Source organism: Ictidomys tridecemlineatus, chromosome 11 (genome assembly GCF_052094955.1).
Source record: "Ictidomys tridecemlineatus isolate mIctTri1 chromosome 11, mIctTri1.hap1, whole genome shotgun sequence".
NCBI classification, from domain to species: domain Eukaryota; kingdom Metazoa; phylum Chordata; class Mammalia; order Rodentia; family Sciuridae; genus Ictidomys; species Ictidomys tridecemlineatus.
Window position 1 is genome coordinate 8,343,113 of NC_135487.1, and position 16,974 is coordinate 8,360,086.

The 16,974-nt window shown below is 49.3% G+C and overlaps 1 protein-coding gene and 1 long non-coding RNA gene across 2 annotated transcripts; one reads left to right on the forward strand and one right to left on the reverse strand.

The window, feature by feature from the left end:
* Positions 1 to 365: 365 nt before the first annotated feature.
* On the reverse strand, positions 366 to 3,877 carry LOC144367694 (uncharacterized). The gene is made up of 2 exons (XR_013427218.1): positions 2,723 to 3,877; positions 366 to 2,186 (listed from the first exon to the last, which is right to left on the reverse strand). It is a non-coding gene; the product is annotated as an uncharacterized LOC144367694 (long non-coding RNA).
* Aadacl3 (arylacetamide deacetylase like 3) lies at positions 2,870 to 15,618 on the forward strand. Its single transcript, XM_005317479.4, has 4 exons — positions 2,870 to 3,037; positions 11,144 to 11,360; positions 13,166 to 13,229; positions 14,844 to 15,618. Exons 1-4 carry the CDS (start codon positions 2,870 to 2,872, stop codon positions 15,616 to 15,618), a joined length of 1,224 nt encoding a protein of 407 aa, XP_005317536.2.
* The last annotated feature ends 1,356 nt before the right edge of the window (positions 15,619 to 16,974 follow it).

Sequence of the window (16,974 nt, forward strand, 5' to 3'; positions counted from 1 at the left end):
GAGCAGCATGCCTGGCAGGGCCAATAGGAAGAGGGAGCCACCAGCCAGCTGGTGGGACTTGGGGGGGGACCTGGGTCCTGGAGCCTAGGGTGTTACTCATGCACTTTCCATGGAGAGTTCTGATTGGTGGGTTCACAGTGAGCAGGCTGAATTCTGTGGCGTCACCCTGTGACCGAGAGGAGGCTGCCACAATATATCGACAAAGGCCCTGGGCCATGGAGGTTGGAAGAGTGAGGTTGTCCCCAGCTGTCCCCCAGGGAGGTGGACCTCAGGAGGGAGTTTATATAAGGCAGGTGTAGGGACAGACTACAGTGAGGAGCTGGAAGGAGGCAGAGAACCGGAAACTGTGTCCAGAGTGACACTGCTTTTGGCATCAGCAAATCAACCCTTTATTCCAAACGGAGGTTGAGGCGACCCCAGAGCTACAGAATGCACTCTCACACCTGCATACACTCAAGGGACTCAGCACAGCCTGGGCAGAGAGCAGGGGCCTTCGCTTCATCTTGGAGATGAGACAGAGGGCGAGGACATCGCCACCATCACCGTCTAGTTGGCGGGCAGAGGCTGCCAAGGCTCCAGGTGCCTGACTTCTGGTCCGGGTTCTTGGTGGGTCCTTGTTCCTCCTCTCAGACAGTGGTCAGGAGGGACAGCCCAAGCGTCTGAATCAGCAGCTTTCCTGGGAGAAAATCCCGTACTGGGTGCTCAGAGGAGAAAAGCAAAAAAGACAAAGGAAGAGCAAGGCCGAGTTAGACTAAAGTTAGACTTGGGGTGGCAGAAGACCTTGAGCAGGGTCACTTGGGCAGTAATACCCCGTGAGGCTGGCTGCTGTGACCAACAGCCACATCTCTGTAGCTTAATACACCATGTTGGCAGGGTCTCCCCTGGAGGGTCCTCTTGAAGTATGACAGAAGAAGCTGGACTCCTGAGGAATTTTCAGGAGGCAGGTCTATTGGCGGCAGCAGGCAGATCCAGAGTGTGGCTTGTGCCTGAAACGTTCTCTGGACAGAGATTTGGGGAAATTTTTGAACTTCATACCCAGTGGGGTGGGGGCTGGGAAGTTCACATGACGAGGGCTTTTCCTTCCATCCTGTAGACCAGACACAGGTCTCACAAGTTTTTAACCAAGAAAACAGAGGTAATATCTTTTCGCACAAGCAGCTTGCAGACTCTAATTTTATCACGTTTTTGTGCAAACCTGGCATTTAGAAGAGAGAGGATGCTTCACACCACAGCGCCTCCTGCAGACAACCTGCGGATCTGCCGAGAGGAGAAGCTTAATTATGGCAAGGGTCTTTGGGGTGAGGGTGCCAAGTCTGCTTCACTCTCCCTGACAGCCCCCTCCAAACCCGGCAGGGGGATGAGCCGTCATGAGGCTCAGTCCTCGGAAGCCCTTCCCTCCCAGAGATAGAGGCAGCAAGGACTGCCTGGGCCACTGCAGTTTTACACACACCTCACTGGCCAGAACGCACCCGGTGATCCCACCCGGATGCAGCCAGGGCCAGCCCCTGGCCTTCCTGTGTGCCCACAGGGGAACAGGGCATTGGGAATATGCAGACAGGTCTTGGTGGTGCCCGTTGCCACCTGTGGAGACACACTCGTGTCTTTGGTGCACCCACCAACCCCCTGGGGAGGGACTGCTCCTATCCATTCTATGGATTTGGAAACAGGCTTAGAGAGTGTCCGTAGCTTGCTCACAGTCAGATGGCCAGCATTTGGCAGAGTCAGGATTTGAACCCGAGTGTTCCTGGCTGAGGGTTTCTTAGCCTTGGCTGCCCTGACATGTTGGACCAGACGCCTCTTGGTTGTGGGGCTGTCCTGCGCCCTATAGGCTGTTTAGCAACGTCCCCAGCGTCTCTCCACCAGATGCCAGCACCACTAGCCACCTCTCACCCAAATGCTTTCAGACGGTGCCAGGTTACTCCTGGGAGGGAAAGTGTCCCCATGAGGAGCCACGGCTCTACCACCATGGGGTGGGGGCATGGCAGATGCCATGGTGGCTAAGGCTGACATGGTACCTGGCTAGAGAAGACCATGAGTGGTGACATTTACCACTGACCCGGCCTGGAGAGTCAGGTAAGCTCATCTTTTTCCTGTTTTACGATGAAGGGGACAAAGCCTGTCTACTCCTCCCCTTTTTCAACAGCACCGGCTCAGCTTCTGTGAGGAACCAAACCCAGATCCAGCCTCTTGAAAAAAAAAAAAAAAAAAAAGAACCAGTTCAAAAAACTCAAAATCCAGTCTTCTCAGAGGTTACATTTTAGAGACATTAACAGACACATGAAGCATGGGGTATCTCAGATCATAACAAATGCCCATAGAGAAGAAAGAAGTGGGGGTGGGGGTGGCGATGGCCTCATTGAAAAGGTGACATTTGAGCAGCGACCTGGAGGGTGGGAGGCATGGAGCCTGGCTGCTATCTGGGGGAAATGTTTCCTTAGCACAGCAAGTGCAAATGCCCGGAGGCCTCTTTAGCAGGCAAAGGAGAGAGCATGTGTGGCCAGAGTGGAACGGGGGATGTGGGGGTGGGAGATGAGGTCTGGAGAAGAGGGGGGATGTCCGTGTGACTTGGAGGCATATTCAAGCCACTTCTACGAGCAGTGCCAAGCCATAAAGCTGGAACTCAGCCGCAATCTTTCCCAGCCAGATCAGGTGGTGCGAGCCACTTTCTCCTCTGTGTGGGCCCTGACCTAGAACCACATCCTCACCTGAGTCTGTGACTCACCTGGGCTGTGCCAATGTTTGCAGGAGACAGAGAGGCGGGGAGAGAAGCCGGTGGTGTATAAGTGAGGATGTCTCCCAGCCCCAAACCATGTCCTAATGGTCTAAGCTGAGCAGGGTTTCGTGTGGCCTTCTCCTCGGTGGACACAACATGGTCTTCCTGGCACTGATCCTCCTTGCAGCTGCCTGCGTGTTCTCTCTGGGGGTTGTGCTGTGGGCAGTCTGCAGCCATTTTTACACGGCAGACATCCCTGCAGGTACCGGCCACCCTGTGAAACTGAGGCTCCTCAGTTGTCTTTTCCAGCTGTTGGTGACATGGGTGAGTCTTGCTCTTCATTTGTTCCCTTTTCTAAGGGTTGAGGGAGTTGGGGAAAATCACATATCAGAAGCTTCAAAGTGAATTAACACTGGCATCGTGTGGCCTGCCGTTGAAGCTGATGGCTCATTCTCAAACCTGAATTATTCCTGTTCGCTGGTTCTCAGCCCGGGAAGCTGAGTCGGACTGGGCTAAGAGCCACACAATCCAAACAATGAGTTGCTTTCTCAGGGTGTGAGTCCGTTCTTCCTTACTCTAATGAAATACCTGAGATAATCAAGCTATATTAAAAAAAAAAGTTTATTTGGTCTCACAGTTTTGGGAATTCAGGTCATGGTTGGTTGGCCTCACTGCCTTGGGCCTGTGACCCGGCAGCACATCCTGGCAGGGGGCCCATGGTGCAAAGCAACTGCTCACCTCATGGCCAAGAAGCCAGAGGGAAGAGGACGGGGCTGGGGTCTCACCATCCCCTTCAGAGGCTCACCCCACTGGCCCATAGACCTCTCCCAGGCCCCAGCCCCAAGGGTCCCACCACCTCCCAACAATGCACGCAGGGGCTCCTCATCTCCAGTATAAGTGATTTGTTAAACACATTCAAATAGACCCCCGTGAGAATCATGCAGAAGTTGCTGGTGGAAATTTGCAGTTCTTTGCCAGAGAGTTGACAGAATTGAATATAGAAATCTGTTGTTCAATTTCTTACACGATAAGAAGTCACTGTGAATGGCTCTTCTCATAAGAAACCCGAGATGGAATCTTCTTACCTCCCGGGCCTGCTTTTTTGAGATGCCACACCTGGGTGCCTTGGTGTCCCCAGCCTTGACTCTCAGTCTGTCATCCAGCTTCCCAATTATGCTGACTGAATTTCCTCATCCTCAAAACGGGGTGAAATAGCAGCCCCACCCCATGGCATGGGTCCCATGAGGCGAGCCATCTGCTGGCCTTATTGCAACACCAGACATAAAGTGAGCCCTCCATAAATGTGAGCCATTGTCACTATTTATTGTACAAAGACATGCTGTACAACTGTTGTGTGTCCTGGCTCCAGACTTGGGTTCAATGATGGATGAAAGATGGATTCCTAGGCAGGGTCTCTGTGAACCCAGGGAGCTTGGAGTCTCACAGTAGTCGGGGCAACCAAACAAGGAGACACAGCACAAAAAAACAGCATCCCCAGAACCCGGTGCTAGGAGGAAGTCACACAGGGACTTACCCACTGGGGCTCCCTGAGCCCCCAGGGGGACAGAATGCAAAGAGATAGGGTCCAAATCACCTCCTAATTGCTGCAGTCTGGCTGGGCACAATTCAGGAGCCACTTGTCAAAAGAAACGAACTTTATTTTTAGAACCACACAAGCCAAACAAAACAGCTCCTCAGGAAAAAACCCTCAGAGCCCAACTGCCTCCACTGGCTTCCCACAAGCCTCTCACCCCCACCCCAGCCTCCCCACCTCCCACAATCCTCCTGCTCTTGAGGCCGATTGGCTGGGTTACGTGGGCGGAGCCAAAGAAGTCCTCCAATGAGCAGCTCTGTGGTCTGAAAGGGCAGGGAAATAGCCCAATGAGCATCACCGCAGAGGAGCCAATCAGCTAGATGTTGCTGGGGCCGCTGTGAGCCAATCATCAGCCGGCAGCTGGAAGTTTGCTGGGGCCCCTTTGGCTGTGGCTCTCAACACCTAATCTTGAATTGCAATGTAGCCTCCCAATAAGAAGGAAGGCCACAAACCCCAGCTGGTGAGCAGGGCTGGAACTTTGTCACCCAAAGGAGTTTGTCCTGCAGTCTCTGTGTTCCTTGACACCAGGGCAGTGTCTGACAGCTTGCTGGCCTTGCTACTCAGTGTGTCCATAAGGAAACATGTATTAGTGACCTGCCTGCCTCGATAATTCCATGTATTTTATATATTCAAACATGGTCCACAGGCCTCACCAAGGACCACATGGTTGTGGCACTGAATAGGGCTAGGGGCTATGGGGAAGGAGTCCCCAGGGGGAGCCGGTTTATGTGTTCATGCTTTATTTTGTGCATTTCTAGACACATCCCAAAGGAGGTGGGATAGTAAAGACGCTCCGTGGACCCGTCCCAGCATTGACATCCTTGTCAATCTTATTTCATCTTTTCACGTTTCTCCCTTCATTCCTGATTTCTTAAGAAAATCTAGGACATCATATTAATTTATTCAAAAATATCCCAGTAGATGTGATCAAAAGATAAGAATTCCTTCTTCCCCCTTTTAACTGAACATCATCACAACAGTTAGAAATGGCTGCATGGGAGGCCTGGGAAGTTCTTCCTGAAGGAGACGGCATGTCCAGCTGAGGCAGAGCAGGAGTGATGAGGGAAGGCGGCGTTCCAGGCAGAGAACTAGTGAGGGGGTCCAGAAGCCTTTTCTGTTGGGAGATAGGTGGAGGGATGGGGCCTGGAGAAGTGATCTGGCAGGAAGATCCTGGAGTGGTTTGATTAGCGCCTCCCTGTTTGCTGGGAGCCGCTTCATTAACAGTTCTTTAGGATGGGATCTGGGCCTTGGGGACATTAACATTTCCCCAGGTGTTGTTCTGGTTTCCTGGACTCCATTCTCCACAATCTTTCTCGATGTTAGACCTGATTTACCTAACTACATGAACTACCTACCTTTAAATCTGGCTTCATTCCCCCCCTCTAATTTTAAGAACGCCTTACTGCTGTAAAGAAAGGGGACGGACGACCGATCTGACTTCTTCATTCTGGCTTCTTCAAGCTGGAAGGGGACGGTGTGAAGTGCACAGTTTTGGAGTTCCCTTTTTAGAAATCAGGTCTATGGAGTGGTCCATGGTAGAAGTCCGATTGAGAAGTAACAGGCTGGAGGGCCTTTTGAGTGATGGTGGTCTATAAGAGAAGCAAGAAGTTGTTAGTACTGGGACTAGATTAATGCCACAATAAATGCCACAGCCTAGGAATATGCCAACGAGTGTGATGCCAATGCCAGAGACTAACAATGTTTTCCACCAGCAGGAAGTGCCAGAGAACCAGGAGCTTGTTGGCAGTCATGTTCAGGATTTCCTTCTAAGTTTTCTGGGAGGAAGGTGGCTGGGTTTAAATTAGAGCAAATCTTTATTTGAGTAACAGGTTCATCTAAAAGTAAGGTCTGATATTTTAGAAGGCGATTGTCTGAGAGCCATAGTTCTCCTTTTGTATTTAAAATCCCTGAGCAATCATGGGAGGTATAGAAAGGTCTCTTCCCAGGTGATTTTAATTGCCTCGGGGAATAGTAAGGCTGCTGCTGCTACTACTCTCAAACAGTGAGGCCATCCTCAAGACACTAGATCAAGCTCCTTGCTGAGATAAGCTACTGGCTGTTGAGTAGGTCCCTTCTTTTGTGTGACCACTCCCAGGGCTATTCCTCTTCTCTCGGTGGCAAGTTGGTTGAATTTTTGTTCAGTGGGTAAGCTGAGGGCAGGGGCTTGGAGTAGGGCTTTTAATGCCTTAAAGGCATTAATCTGTTCTGGTTCCCATATCAGGAAAGTTGTTCCTTGGCGTAGTGTCTCTCTGAGGAGGCTGTAAAAGAGGCTTAACTAATTCCCCATATCCAGGGATCCAAGGCCTACAGTATCCAGTTATCCCTAGGAAGCCTCTAAGTTGCCTTATAGTTTGTAGTAGATGATATTGTCCTATAGGGGTTATTCTTTCTGGTTCTAGTTTGCAGGGTCCTGGAGACAGCCGTAATCCTAAATATTGAACTTGTTTTTGGCACAATTGCACTTTTTTCTTTGAGACTTTATAACCCTTATCAGCTATGAAGGTTAAAAGTCCTTTAGTGGCTTCCTGACATTTCTTTTGAGTGGAGGCACACAAAAGTGTGTTGTCTACATATCGCAGGACAGTCAGAGATGTTTTATCTCTGAATTCTGTCAAGTCCTTAGCTAGGGCTTGGCCGAACAGATGAGGGCTATCTCTGAATCCTTGGGGCAATACTATCCAGGTTAATTGAGATCTGCTATCTGGTTCCTCAAAGACAAACAGATATTGTGACTGGGAGTCTAAGGGTATATCAGAAAAAGGCATCCTTTAAATCTAACACAGTAAACCCAGCAGCAGCTACTGGAATCTCAGATAACAGAGTATATGGATTAGGAACCATAGGGTGGAGAGGAACAACTGCTTCATTCATTATTCTCAGGTCCTGAACTAGTCGCCATTCCCCATTGGGTTTTTGTATTCCTAAAATGGGTGTGTTACATGTGTTGCAGGGCACTAAAAGTTTCTGTCTTTTGAGGTTCTGAATGATCTTCAATAAGCCCCCCTTTTTTTTTTTGCCTCTGGGCATAGGAGATATTGTCTCTGAGGTGGAAAGACAGAAGGATATTTTAAGACTATTTTGATTGGAACTGCACTTTTTGCCAGTCCAATTTTTGCCTTCAGTAGCCCACACTTCAGGGTTTATGTCACATTCTAATAAAGGCAAACATAATGGTCCTCGCAGTCCCCAATTCACTGTAATGGATGTCTGAAGTTTTGAAAGTAAGTCTCTTCCCAATAAAGGGGTAGGACATTACGGGACAATCAGAAATGCATGAGAAAACATCACCCCGTCCCACTCACAACTCAGTGGGGAAGTAAACTCTCTGGTGATCGGCCGTCCAGACACTCCTTGCACTGTTGTAACATTAGAGGAAAGAGGTCTGGGGTAAGAGGTGAGCACAGAATAACTGGCACCAGTGTCTAAGGGGAAGTTGGCCTCTTGGCTCCCTAGGGAGAAGCATACCCGGGGCTCACGTGTGGTGACAGGAGTTACAGGAGCCAGAGTTGAGCCTGGTCCCGTCAGGCCTGTGTGGAGGAGTCTGGCTTCAAGGACCCACGCCCCTGAGGACAGTCACTCTTCCAGTGATTGCCTTGACATTTAGGGCAGGGCTTTTGGGGTGGTCTCTTGGCTATTGGGCAATCCCGTTTGAAATGTCCTTCCTCTCCGCCATGGAAACAAGTCCCCTTTGTGGATTGAGGAGCACTTCGTCTTCCTCCTTTTTCACCCTGGGAGCTTGCTCCTCTAAGAGCCCATACCAGCGCTTCAGTCCTTTTTCTGTCTCTGAGCTCTTTTTCCTTCCTTTCCTCTTGATCTATTATAAAAAACGGAAGTAGCAAGTCGGAGGATGTTATCTAAAGATTGATCAGGGCCATAAGCCAATTTTTGTAACTTCCCCTGAATGTCTGATTGAGTAATACATTTGTCCTTTAAAAGTAGGTGGCCCTCTGTGGATTCAGGATCCGCGGTGGTGTGTTTTCTCATTGCCTCCCTGAGTTTCTCTGTGAAAATAGCAGGGCTTTCCTGGGGGCCCTGAATAATTTCTGAAACCTTAGAATAGTTAAAGGGCTTTTGCTTTTTGTCTAATTTTCCAAGCATCCTGTTCATCATTTGGGTACCAGTCAGGATCCTTTCTGGGAACTGCCGTGCTCCAGATGGATAATTGGGTTTGCTCCCAGTCTGTGCTGCTGGGGCCTGAGCAAGGTGTAGGTCATCCCCAAACTGTTCAGTGCTCTTAGGGCTGCTTCCTCCTCATTGGAGAAGTCTGGTTGAGTAACAGCACAATATCTTTCCAGGTGAGGTCAAATACCTGGCCTAAGTTTTGAAATTGCTTAATGTATTTATCTGAATCTTCTGAAAATTTCCCTCAGTCTGTTTATATCTGTCTTAGGTCTTGAAGGGAGAAGGGGGTATGTACTTTGATTGGTCCAAATTCTCCTCCTGGCATCTCCTGGAGGGGTAATATATTTGATCTGACTATTGGGGCAGATGCAGAGAGGCCAGGACATGGGGGACAGGAGGGCCGCTGCTGCACATCAACCGGGGATGGAGACTTTGTGCGTCCTCCTGATTCTTTCTCCACTGTAGGTGATTCTTTAAGATTTTCTCTCTTCATGGCAGATATCATAGCTAAGTCTACTTTACATTGCTGGGATAATTTGGGATTTTCCCTTAGGGCAAAGAAAACCTAGACGTATGGCATCTCACAGCATTTCCCTTCCCTTTTGTAAAATTTATCAAGCTGTAAAATTGTATTAAAATTGATACTTCCCTCTGGTGGCCAGGATTCTCCACCAGGGAGTTTGTATTGAGGCCAGGCCTGGCGGCAGAAGAAAATGAGGCACTTTTTCTTGAGCGTCTGTGGGTCAAACTTATCCCAGTTTTTCCATATGCAGGTAAGTGGTGTACCTACATATGGGAGAGAGAAGCTCCCATCTGAGTGAGAAGAGAAAAAACAGGACTCAGGAGCCTGCGCCGGAGAAAAGTGTTCTCATTAGGGACGTCTCCCTAAGCTTGAGCTTCCTTACAGACCAGAAAACCCGTCTGTCACCTTGCTTTGCCAAGGGTGTTTCTGGTCCCCTTTGGCAAAGTGCTAGGGTCCCAGTTTGCCCTGTGCCACAGACCCCGGGAGGATTCAGACTTAAGGGCCTTACTGCTTTCCTCCCTGCCACTAAAAACCCACAGCAAAAGAGAATCGCCCGCTCTTGTTTGCCTTTTTGCCCTGTGGACTAAAGGAATCTCCTGAGGGGGAGGGCTACCTACCGGTTGTAAGGCGTAGAGCACTTTCTATCAGAGGGACTCTTGGGAGGGTTGATTTTAAAATGCCTCCCTCTGGCAGCTCAAAGAGAACACAGCACATTTTTAGGCATTGAAATGGGAAATTTTAAAACAGCTAGTGAAAGTTACCTATGTGCACGAGGGGAACCTGGGCACCATTCTACTAATTATCCCGTGTCTTTCTCAGTCCTACAATCTGAATTGCTAGTGCTTCTGACCGGCAAAGTAAGAGGAGCATCCAGCAGGGAATGGATGCAGGGTTGGGAGTGTTGTGTAAGCCCACGTGGAGGCAAATGTAATTGGGGATTTCCCTCAGTGCCATTCCTCTACCGATCACCCTAGATACCCCTTAGGGCTGTCAGGAGGGGGTTCAAGAGAAAGGAACTTTACGTATATATACGTCTGAGTGTAGCCCAGACTGGAATTCCGCAGTTGTTCCCAAACTCTTTCCTCTACCTCCATGCATCTAAGGATTAGGGACATTGTTTACTCACGCCAATTGCTTTCCTGGCCCAGACAGAAAAGTAGGAAGTGGCTTTGGCAGAGCCCAGCATGCCTGCTCCGTATTGAATCGGTGATTGTGAGCTGCCTAGGCTGAGAAACCTCTCACCCGAGTCTTGAAGAGTGGCGGCTGCACTAATTGTGTCCACATCATCCTCTAGAAAGAAATACAGAAAGATGCACCTCAGACAGATGTGGGGCGCATGGAGAGGAGCTTACCTCAGTGTAGATCTCGGTGGGACCTTCAGTCTGTTACTGCTGTTTATCGGTGACAGTCCTTGCTTCCCCGAATGCTGAAGTATAACACCAGAGAAGCATGCCGAGGCAAGGGTACAGTGGAAAGTGGAAGGATTTATTAAAGGACAGCAGAAAAGGCTTCCCCCCAGAGGAAGAAGGGGACCTGAAAGGTAGAATCCGTGGAAGGGGGAGGTCTTCCCTTTTTTCTAGCTAAGGTCTTCTTTTAGTCCTCCCACACTCCTGTCCTTTATTTCCCTCTGTCCTGAAGTGATAGAATGCAGGTGGGAAGGCCAAAAAGGTGGGAGATAGGTGGACTGATGGGCCAGGGAAGAGTGAGCTGGGCAGGAAGGGCCTGGGGTGGTTTGATTAGCACCTCCCTGTTTGCTGGGGAGCTACTTCATTAACAGTTCCTTAGGATGGGTTCTGAGCCCTTGGGGACATTAACATTTCAATTTCCCCAGGTGCTATTCTGGTTTCCTGAACTCCATTCTTGATAATGGTCTCCATTTTTCTTTATCTTACTCGATACCTAGCTACACAAACTACCCATCTTTAAATCTGGCTTCCAAGGGCAAGGTGTCTGGGGACAGTGGGTTGAGAGAGGCTGGCTGGCGTGGGGCCATAGGGGACTGGGTGGGCATACATTTTACTGCAGATGTGATGGGGATATTGAAGGGGCCCAGCAGGGCCCAGACTCCTCTTTCCGGAGCCTTTTCTCACCACCTGCAGAGAGCAGGTGTGGCAGCCAGACTGCAGGGGGCATGCGAGATGGCCCATGCAGAACACCTTTTCTACCCACCTTTTCCTCTTCTCTCCAACAGGGTGCAGTTTTTGAGAAATTGAGGATCTGTTCTTTACCCCAATTTGTCAGTTTTGTGCACGATCTGCAGCCACTGAAGAAGGATCCGGAGGTCACGGTCAAAGACCTCCGCTTTGGAACAATCCCTGTGAAACTGTACCAGCCCAAGGCGCCCTCCTGCACCCCAAGGCCTGGTGTTGTCTTCTATCATGGCGGTGGAGTTGTCCTGGGGAGCTTGAGTAAGAGATCTTCCCCAGAGCTCCCAAAGGATTGGCAACCTGCTAAGGGAGCGCCAAAGGAGGGTCATCTTCTGAGATTACAGTCCACTGTTGTGACCCGGGACACTAGGACAGTTTAGGAACATTAGACCATTTAGGAAGTAAAGGAGTGGAATGCATTGACCTCTTCTGGAAATAAGTGTGCACACATGCACAGGCACACATGCATTCAAGATTTAACCACATGTTGAAAATATTTTAAAAATCGTGTGTATCTATGTGCGTATGCATATATATATATATATATATATATATATATATACACACACATATATATACACACAGCCAATGTATGTGCACATCATCTTCCTTAGGTATCCATGGGGGTTGTCTCTAAGAATCTTCATTGATCCCAAGATCTACAGATACTCATGTAAACTACTCATATCCTACTTTAAATGATCTCTATGTTACTTTTAAAACCTAATACAATGTCAGTGCTAGGTGAATAGATGTCATACTATTATTTAGGAAATAACAAGAAAAAAGCTTGTATATGTTCAGTATGGGTACATTTAAAAAAATAAATGTTTTAAGTATATTTATTTATATATATGTATATTTATATTTATATATTGGTCTATCTATAGGTGGTACTAGGCATTGAATCCGGGGATGTTTTATCCCTACCACTGAGTTCCATCTTCAGCCCTTTGTATTTTGTTTTGAGACAGGGTCTAACTAAGTTGCCCCAGGCTGGCCTCAAATTTGTAACCCTCCTGCCTCAGCCTGCTGAGTTGCTGGGATGACAAGTGTGCACTACTGTGCCTGGCTTGGACACATTTTTTTACTTAGTCTTTTCGATCCAGTGTTGGTTGGCTCTGTGGAGGCATAAGATCCTATATGGAAGGCCCACTGTATATACTTATCAAAGCGAAAGCATTTTTTGAGATGAAATTCATACCACAGAAAATGAACCATTCTGGAGTAGCTGTCTGTGTTATGTAGCTCGCGCTATACAACTGCCACCTGCATTTAGTTGGAAGGAAGAATATTTTGAATGAAAACAAGTAAAACACATCATTTTGTTTCCCATGAGGTATTGTCTGACACAAATTCTGGTATGGAAACAGGAAGATCAAAGATTTAAGGAAAACTAATAAGAGGAAAGTGGAGACAGTTTTATTATCTTAATTCCTGCCCTGTAAATCAGACAAAGGATGCCTTTATTTGATTTCAGCTGGGCTTCATAATCTGTGGGATGCTAGACCTCTCACGGTGGCCTTTGAGAATAAGGGGTTCAGTCAATGGGGGCTTAGGTTTGGTTTGTATTATGAATGATAACAACAGTATTTATTAATAAGAACATTTAGGTCATGGGTACTGTGGAAACCCTGCATGTGCAATATCTCACTGAAGTCCTTGGACTCTTTTGGAAGCTAGATAGTATCATTGTTCCCATTTTACAGATGGGGAAATCAAGCCTCAGAGAACTCAAGCAACTCTCTGGGTAGTATTTTAGCTCAAGCTAAAAAGGAAAAAGGAGTCCAAATTGGGTTTTGAACTCTGGTTTGGGGGAATCCCTAGATCACACCCTAAACTTCTGTGCCCTATGACCAAAACAGCTTCTCAGACGTTTTTTTTCAGGAATGGTTGGAGGGACCAGGTCTGGCCATTCTGGAGATAGTCGTCCAGAGGAGGAGGAGGAGCAGTGAGGAAGTGGGGAGGAAGGCTACTCCAGAACTGGAAGCAAATTTGCAAAACATAGCGCCTACCCCGGCAAAGCTCGTCTTCCCAGTGAATGTGACAAACCTTTTGTCTTCCAGAGACCCACCATTGGGTGTGCCTGCGTTTGTCCAAGGACAGTGGCTCGGTGGTTGTGGCAGTTGGGTGAGTGAAGGGGAGGATGGGGGGTGGTGAGGGCAGGTGGAATGGGGGGAGAGTGGGGAAGTCCAGGGGTGGGGCTGGGGCGGTGGGGAGCCAACGAGGAGGAGAGGGGAAGAGAGAGCGCCAGACGGAGGGGCGGAGGTCAGGACCGCCTTCCCATGCCTGCAGCCCTCCTCGCTGTGGAGATGGGGTCCAGCTGCAGCCCACCTTCTGGAAGCTGGTGGGAAGTGGCCTTTTCGGGGCAGATCAGGGGTGGGGCTTCCCCAGGGGGCACACTTTGGTGGAGGAGCTCTTCTTTGAGAGAAGAACCTGGAACATTCCAAACAGGTAAGACCTCCCCTGCGAAACACCAGCCGCGGTGCCTGCGTCGTCTCCCAGACGACCCCAACACTGCCACATCCATTCCCAAGTGCTCCCTGGGAAAGGACCCCCAAGGAAGGGAGGGGAAATTAACAAATGAGCAAACAATCAAAACCCACTCCCCTCCTAGCTCACACAACCTGGAGTCTCTAAGGGAGTGGCACACACCTGGCAGCGGGGACATGGGCCAGCCCCTCCCTGGGCCTCCCGTCCTGCCGTCCAGTCATCTCCCCAGGCTTTTCCTGTGGCTTTCACTCAAATGCACACGTGGTGAAGAAATATGACTGCCAAGGTGTCTCATGGGACACATGTCCTAGCTCTCTTGTGGCAAAGGTAGTTGAGGAGAATAAAAAATGAGAGAGAGGGACAGACAGAGACACCAGGACAAACGCCTCACCCTATAGCCCTCAGCTCCAAGTGATAGCTCGGCTGAGGGCTCTCTATGCCTTACTGTTCTGGCTGTGCCAAACCAAGACATAATCAGGAGAATATTCCAGCAACTCTCCACCCGAACATCAGCTTCTGTCCCAGCCCCAATTCCAGGCAGCCTGGAATGAGGATATGGGAGTGGAAATGGCTGGCAGAGTGTTTCTTGCGTAAAAAAAAAAAAAAAAAAAAAAAAAAATTGTGACCAGCATTTAAAAAATGGTGACATTTCTGACAAGAATCCAGATTTCCAGAATCTCTTGAACAACGGGGAAGTCCAAGAGTGCCAGGTGGATGGCCCTGTGTGACAGGCTCGGTCTAAAGTGGACATAGCGGATTTGAACTCCTCCTGTGATCTGCTGGCCTTTGGTGGGATTGAAGTCTACCTGGTCTCCCCCCAAACCTGTGGGAGGGGAAGGAGGAACTACAATGAAAACCCAAGTGAGCCAGGAGACGCCTGAATTATAAGACAGGAGGCAGCGGCAGCTGTGGGCCAGGGGAGCAGTACCAGGCAGGAGTGGAAGTATGGGCTAGTGCTGGGCTACCCAGAGGTTGTCCAGTGGGTGGGTGGCAGGGCTCGTGTGGAGGCGCTGGTCCCTGGAGGGCCGTGAGCCCTTGGGAATGGCAGCTGCTGGCTCCTGAGCTTGTGAGCTTGGTACCAAGTGCTTTCTGTCTACCATATTGTTTAAGCCTCACACTTACCTCCAGCTGCCAAGCTTTCAGAAAGGGACATTAACAGGACAAATTTGGGCTAAAAGATGCTATAGACACAGCTACTTTGGGCTTTCCTGGGATGATGAGCATAAACTGTGTTGCTTGATTTCTTTTCAGGTACCGCAAGTCACCCAAGTATAAGTTTCCGGTGATGGTCAGAGACTGCATTGTGGCCACCGTCCACTTCCTGCAGTCCCTGGATGCCTATGGGGTAGACCCCGCTCGGGTTGTGGTCTGCGGTGACAGTGTGGGAGGGGGCGTGGCCACCATCATTTGTCAAACCTTTGCCAGCTGTAGGAGTCTCCCCCGTATCCGCGCTCAAATTATGATCTACGCGGCTCTCCAAGGCCTGGATTTCCAGTCTCCTTCCTATCAGCAGAACAAGAATGTCCCTCTGCTCCCCTGGACATTTGCCTTCTACTGTTTGTGCTGTTACCTGGATATCAACCCTTCCTGGCAAAGCACCATGAAGAAAGGTGCCCATTTGCCTCCAGAAGTCTGGGAGAAGTATAAAAAGTGGTTGGACTCAGAAAACATCCCAGAGAGGTTTAAGAAGAGAGGCTACCACCCCGTGGCCCCTGCGCCCTTGGACGAAGCTGCTTTCTTGGAGACAAACGTCCTTCTGCATCCGGCGTGCTCACCCCTGATCGCAGGAGATGATGTGGTGTCTCAGCTCCCAGAGGCTTGCATCGTGAGCTGCGAGTATGATCTTCTCCGGGACCACTCGCTCCTGTACAAGAAGAGGCTGGAAGACCTGGGGGTGCGGGTGACGTGGCACCACATGGAGGATGGTTTTCATGGCGTGCTCAACACCCTTGACCTTGGCTGTTTGCACTTCCCATGCTCTGCAAGAATTCTCAACGTGATAACCCACTTCATCAAGGGACTGTGACCTGCTTCCTTCCTGCTGGAGTGTCCCCCCCCAGGGCTCTGTGGCTACCTTAGGTGATATTGGGTAGGGATAAGTGATTGTCTCCTTCCTGCTCTGGATCAAATAGTGCAAGGCAGAGGTAGGTTTGGGGCTCTGTGTTCACGTTCACTACTGGGAAAGTTGGAGATGACCATCTTTAGTGGCCATTTGCAAGAGTGAATCTGCAAACCAAGGATTCTCATGTCCTCCTTAGCTAGAGTTCAGACTGTCTAGGCCAATCTGGACTATGTGACAGTGGGGCCTGGTTGGCCATACCCAGGGAAGGCCCAAGGGCACCATCTGAAGTCTCACTGGGCTTTTCCAGTGGAGCTCTGAGTTCTGGGGGCACAAGGTTCCTTTTCTTGCTATTGCCCAGATTCCGGGCTCAGAGCAGCCTTTACGTTCTTGACTGCGGCTCTCTCTCTAAGTCTGAGTTGCTTTAGAATCAGTTGCTCTAGGCCCCTCTTTGAATGTACGGCTGAGGTGCACAGCTGACTCTGCTCAGGAGAGAGGGTACCCACCGACCTCTAAGCCCAGAGTCAAGGATGGAAGACCCCAGGACTTCCCTAGAAAGATCTGCCAGTTAGCTCAGGGCTAGTGCAATATGATAAAGGACAGTGGCTTTGCATCTCAAATTGCTTTCTTGGATCAACAGACAATTGAGGACAATTGTCTAGGTTAAAGTTGAAATATTAGCAAAATCTGTCTAACTATTCTCCGCTCCCGCTTCCTGTCAGTGTCTGCCTCAGAAACACTTCACCCCCATGAAGAACCTCCCTGCCCTTCTAAGCCTAATCCACATTTCCCTTCATTTTTTCCCAGAGGGACCACTTGCTCCCTTGTCTTATCCCTGAGCTAGCACAGGCTAGTAGAGGTCAAGCTGCGCTGCAATGACAAATGGCCCCACCGTCCCAGTGGTTGACGACAGCAAAGGTCTATTTCCTGGGACCAGGCCAATGGAGCAGGCTGTATCTGAAATATCTCCAGGCTTGTGGCAGAGGGAAATATAACATGGCAAACCACACACTGTCTCTCTCAATGTCTCAGAAGAAGCTTGTCACTTCTGTTCACCTTTCATGGCTGGAGAGTTCTGTTTGCCTTTCACTAATTGGAGCAGTCACACTGTTAAGCCTCACACTGATGGGACCGAGAAGCATAGTCTTCTTCTGAGAGGGGCGGTGACTATTTTTGGATAATTTTATAGTTCACTACACTCTCAATCATATTTCCACTTCCATTCTGTCTTTTTAAAAATTAAATTGCATCAATGGTACCCAAATAGAAAACCAGAAAACATTAACAGTAAGGCTAAAGTCACTTTGGACTACCCTCCTCTCA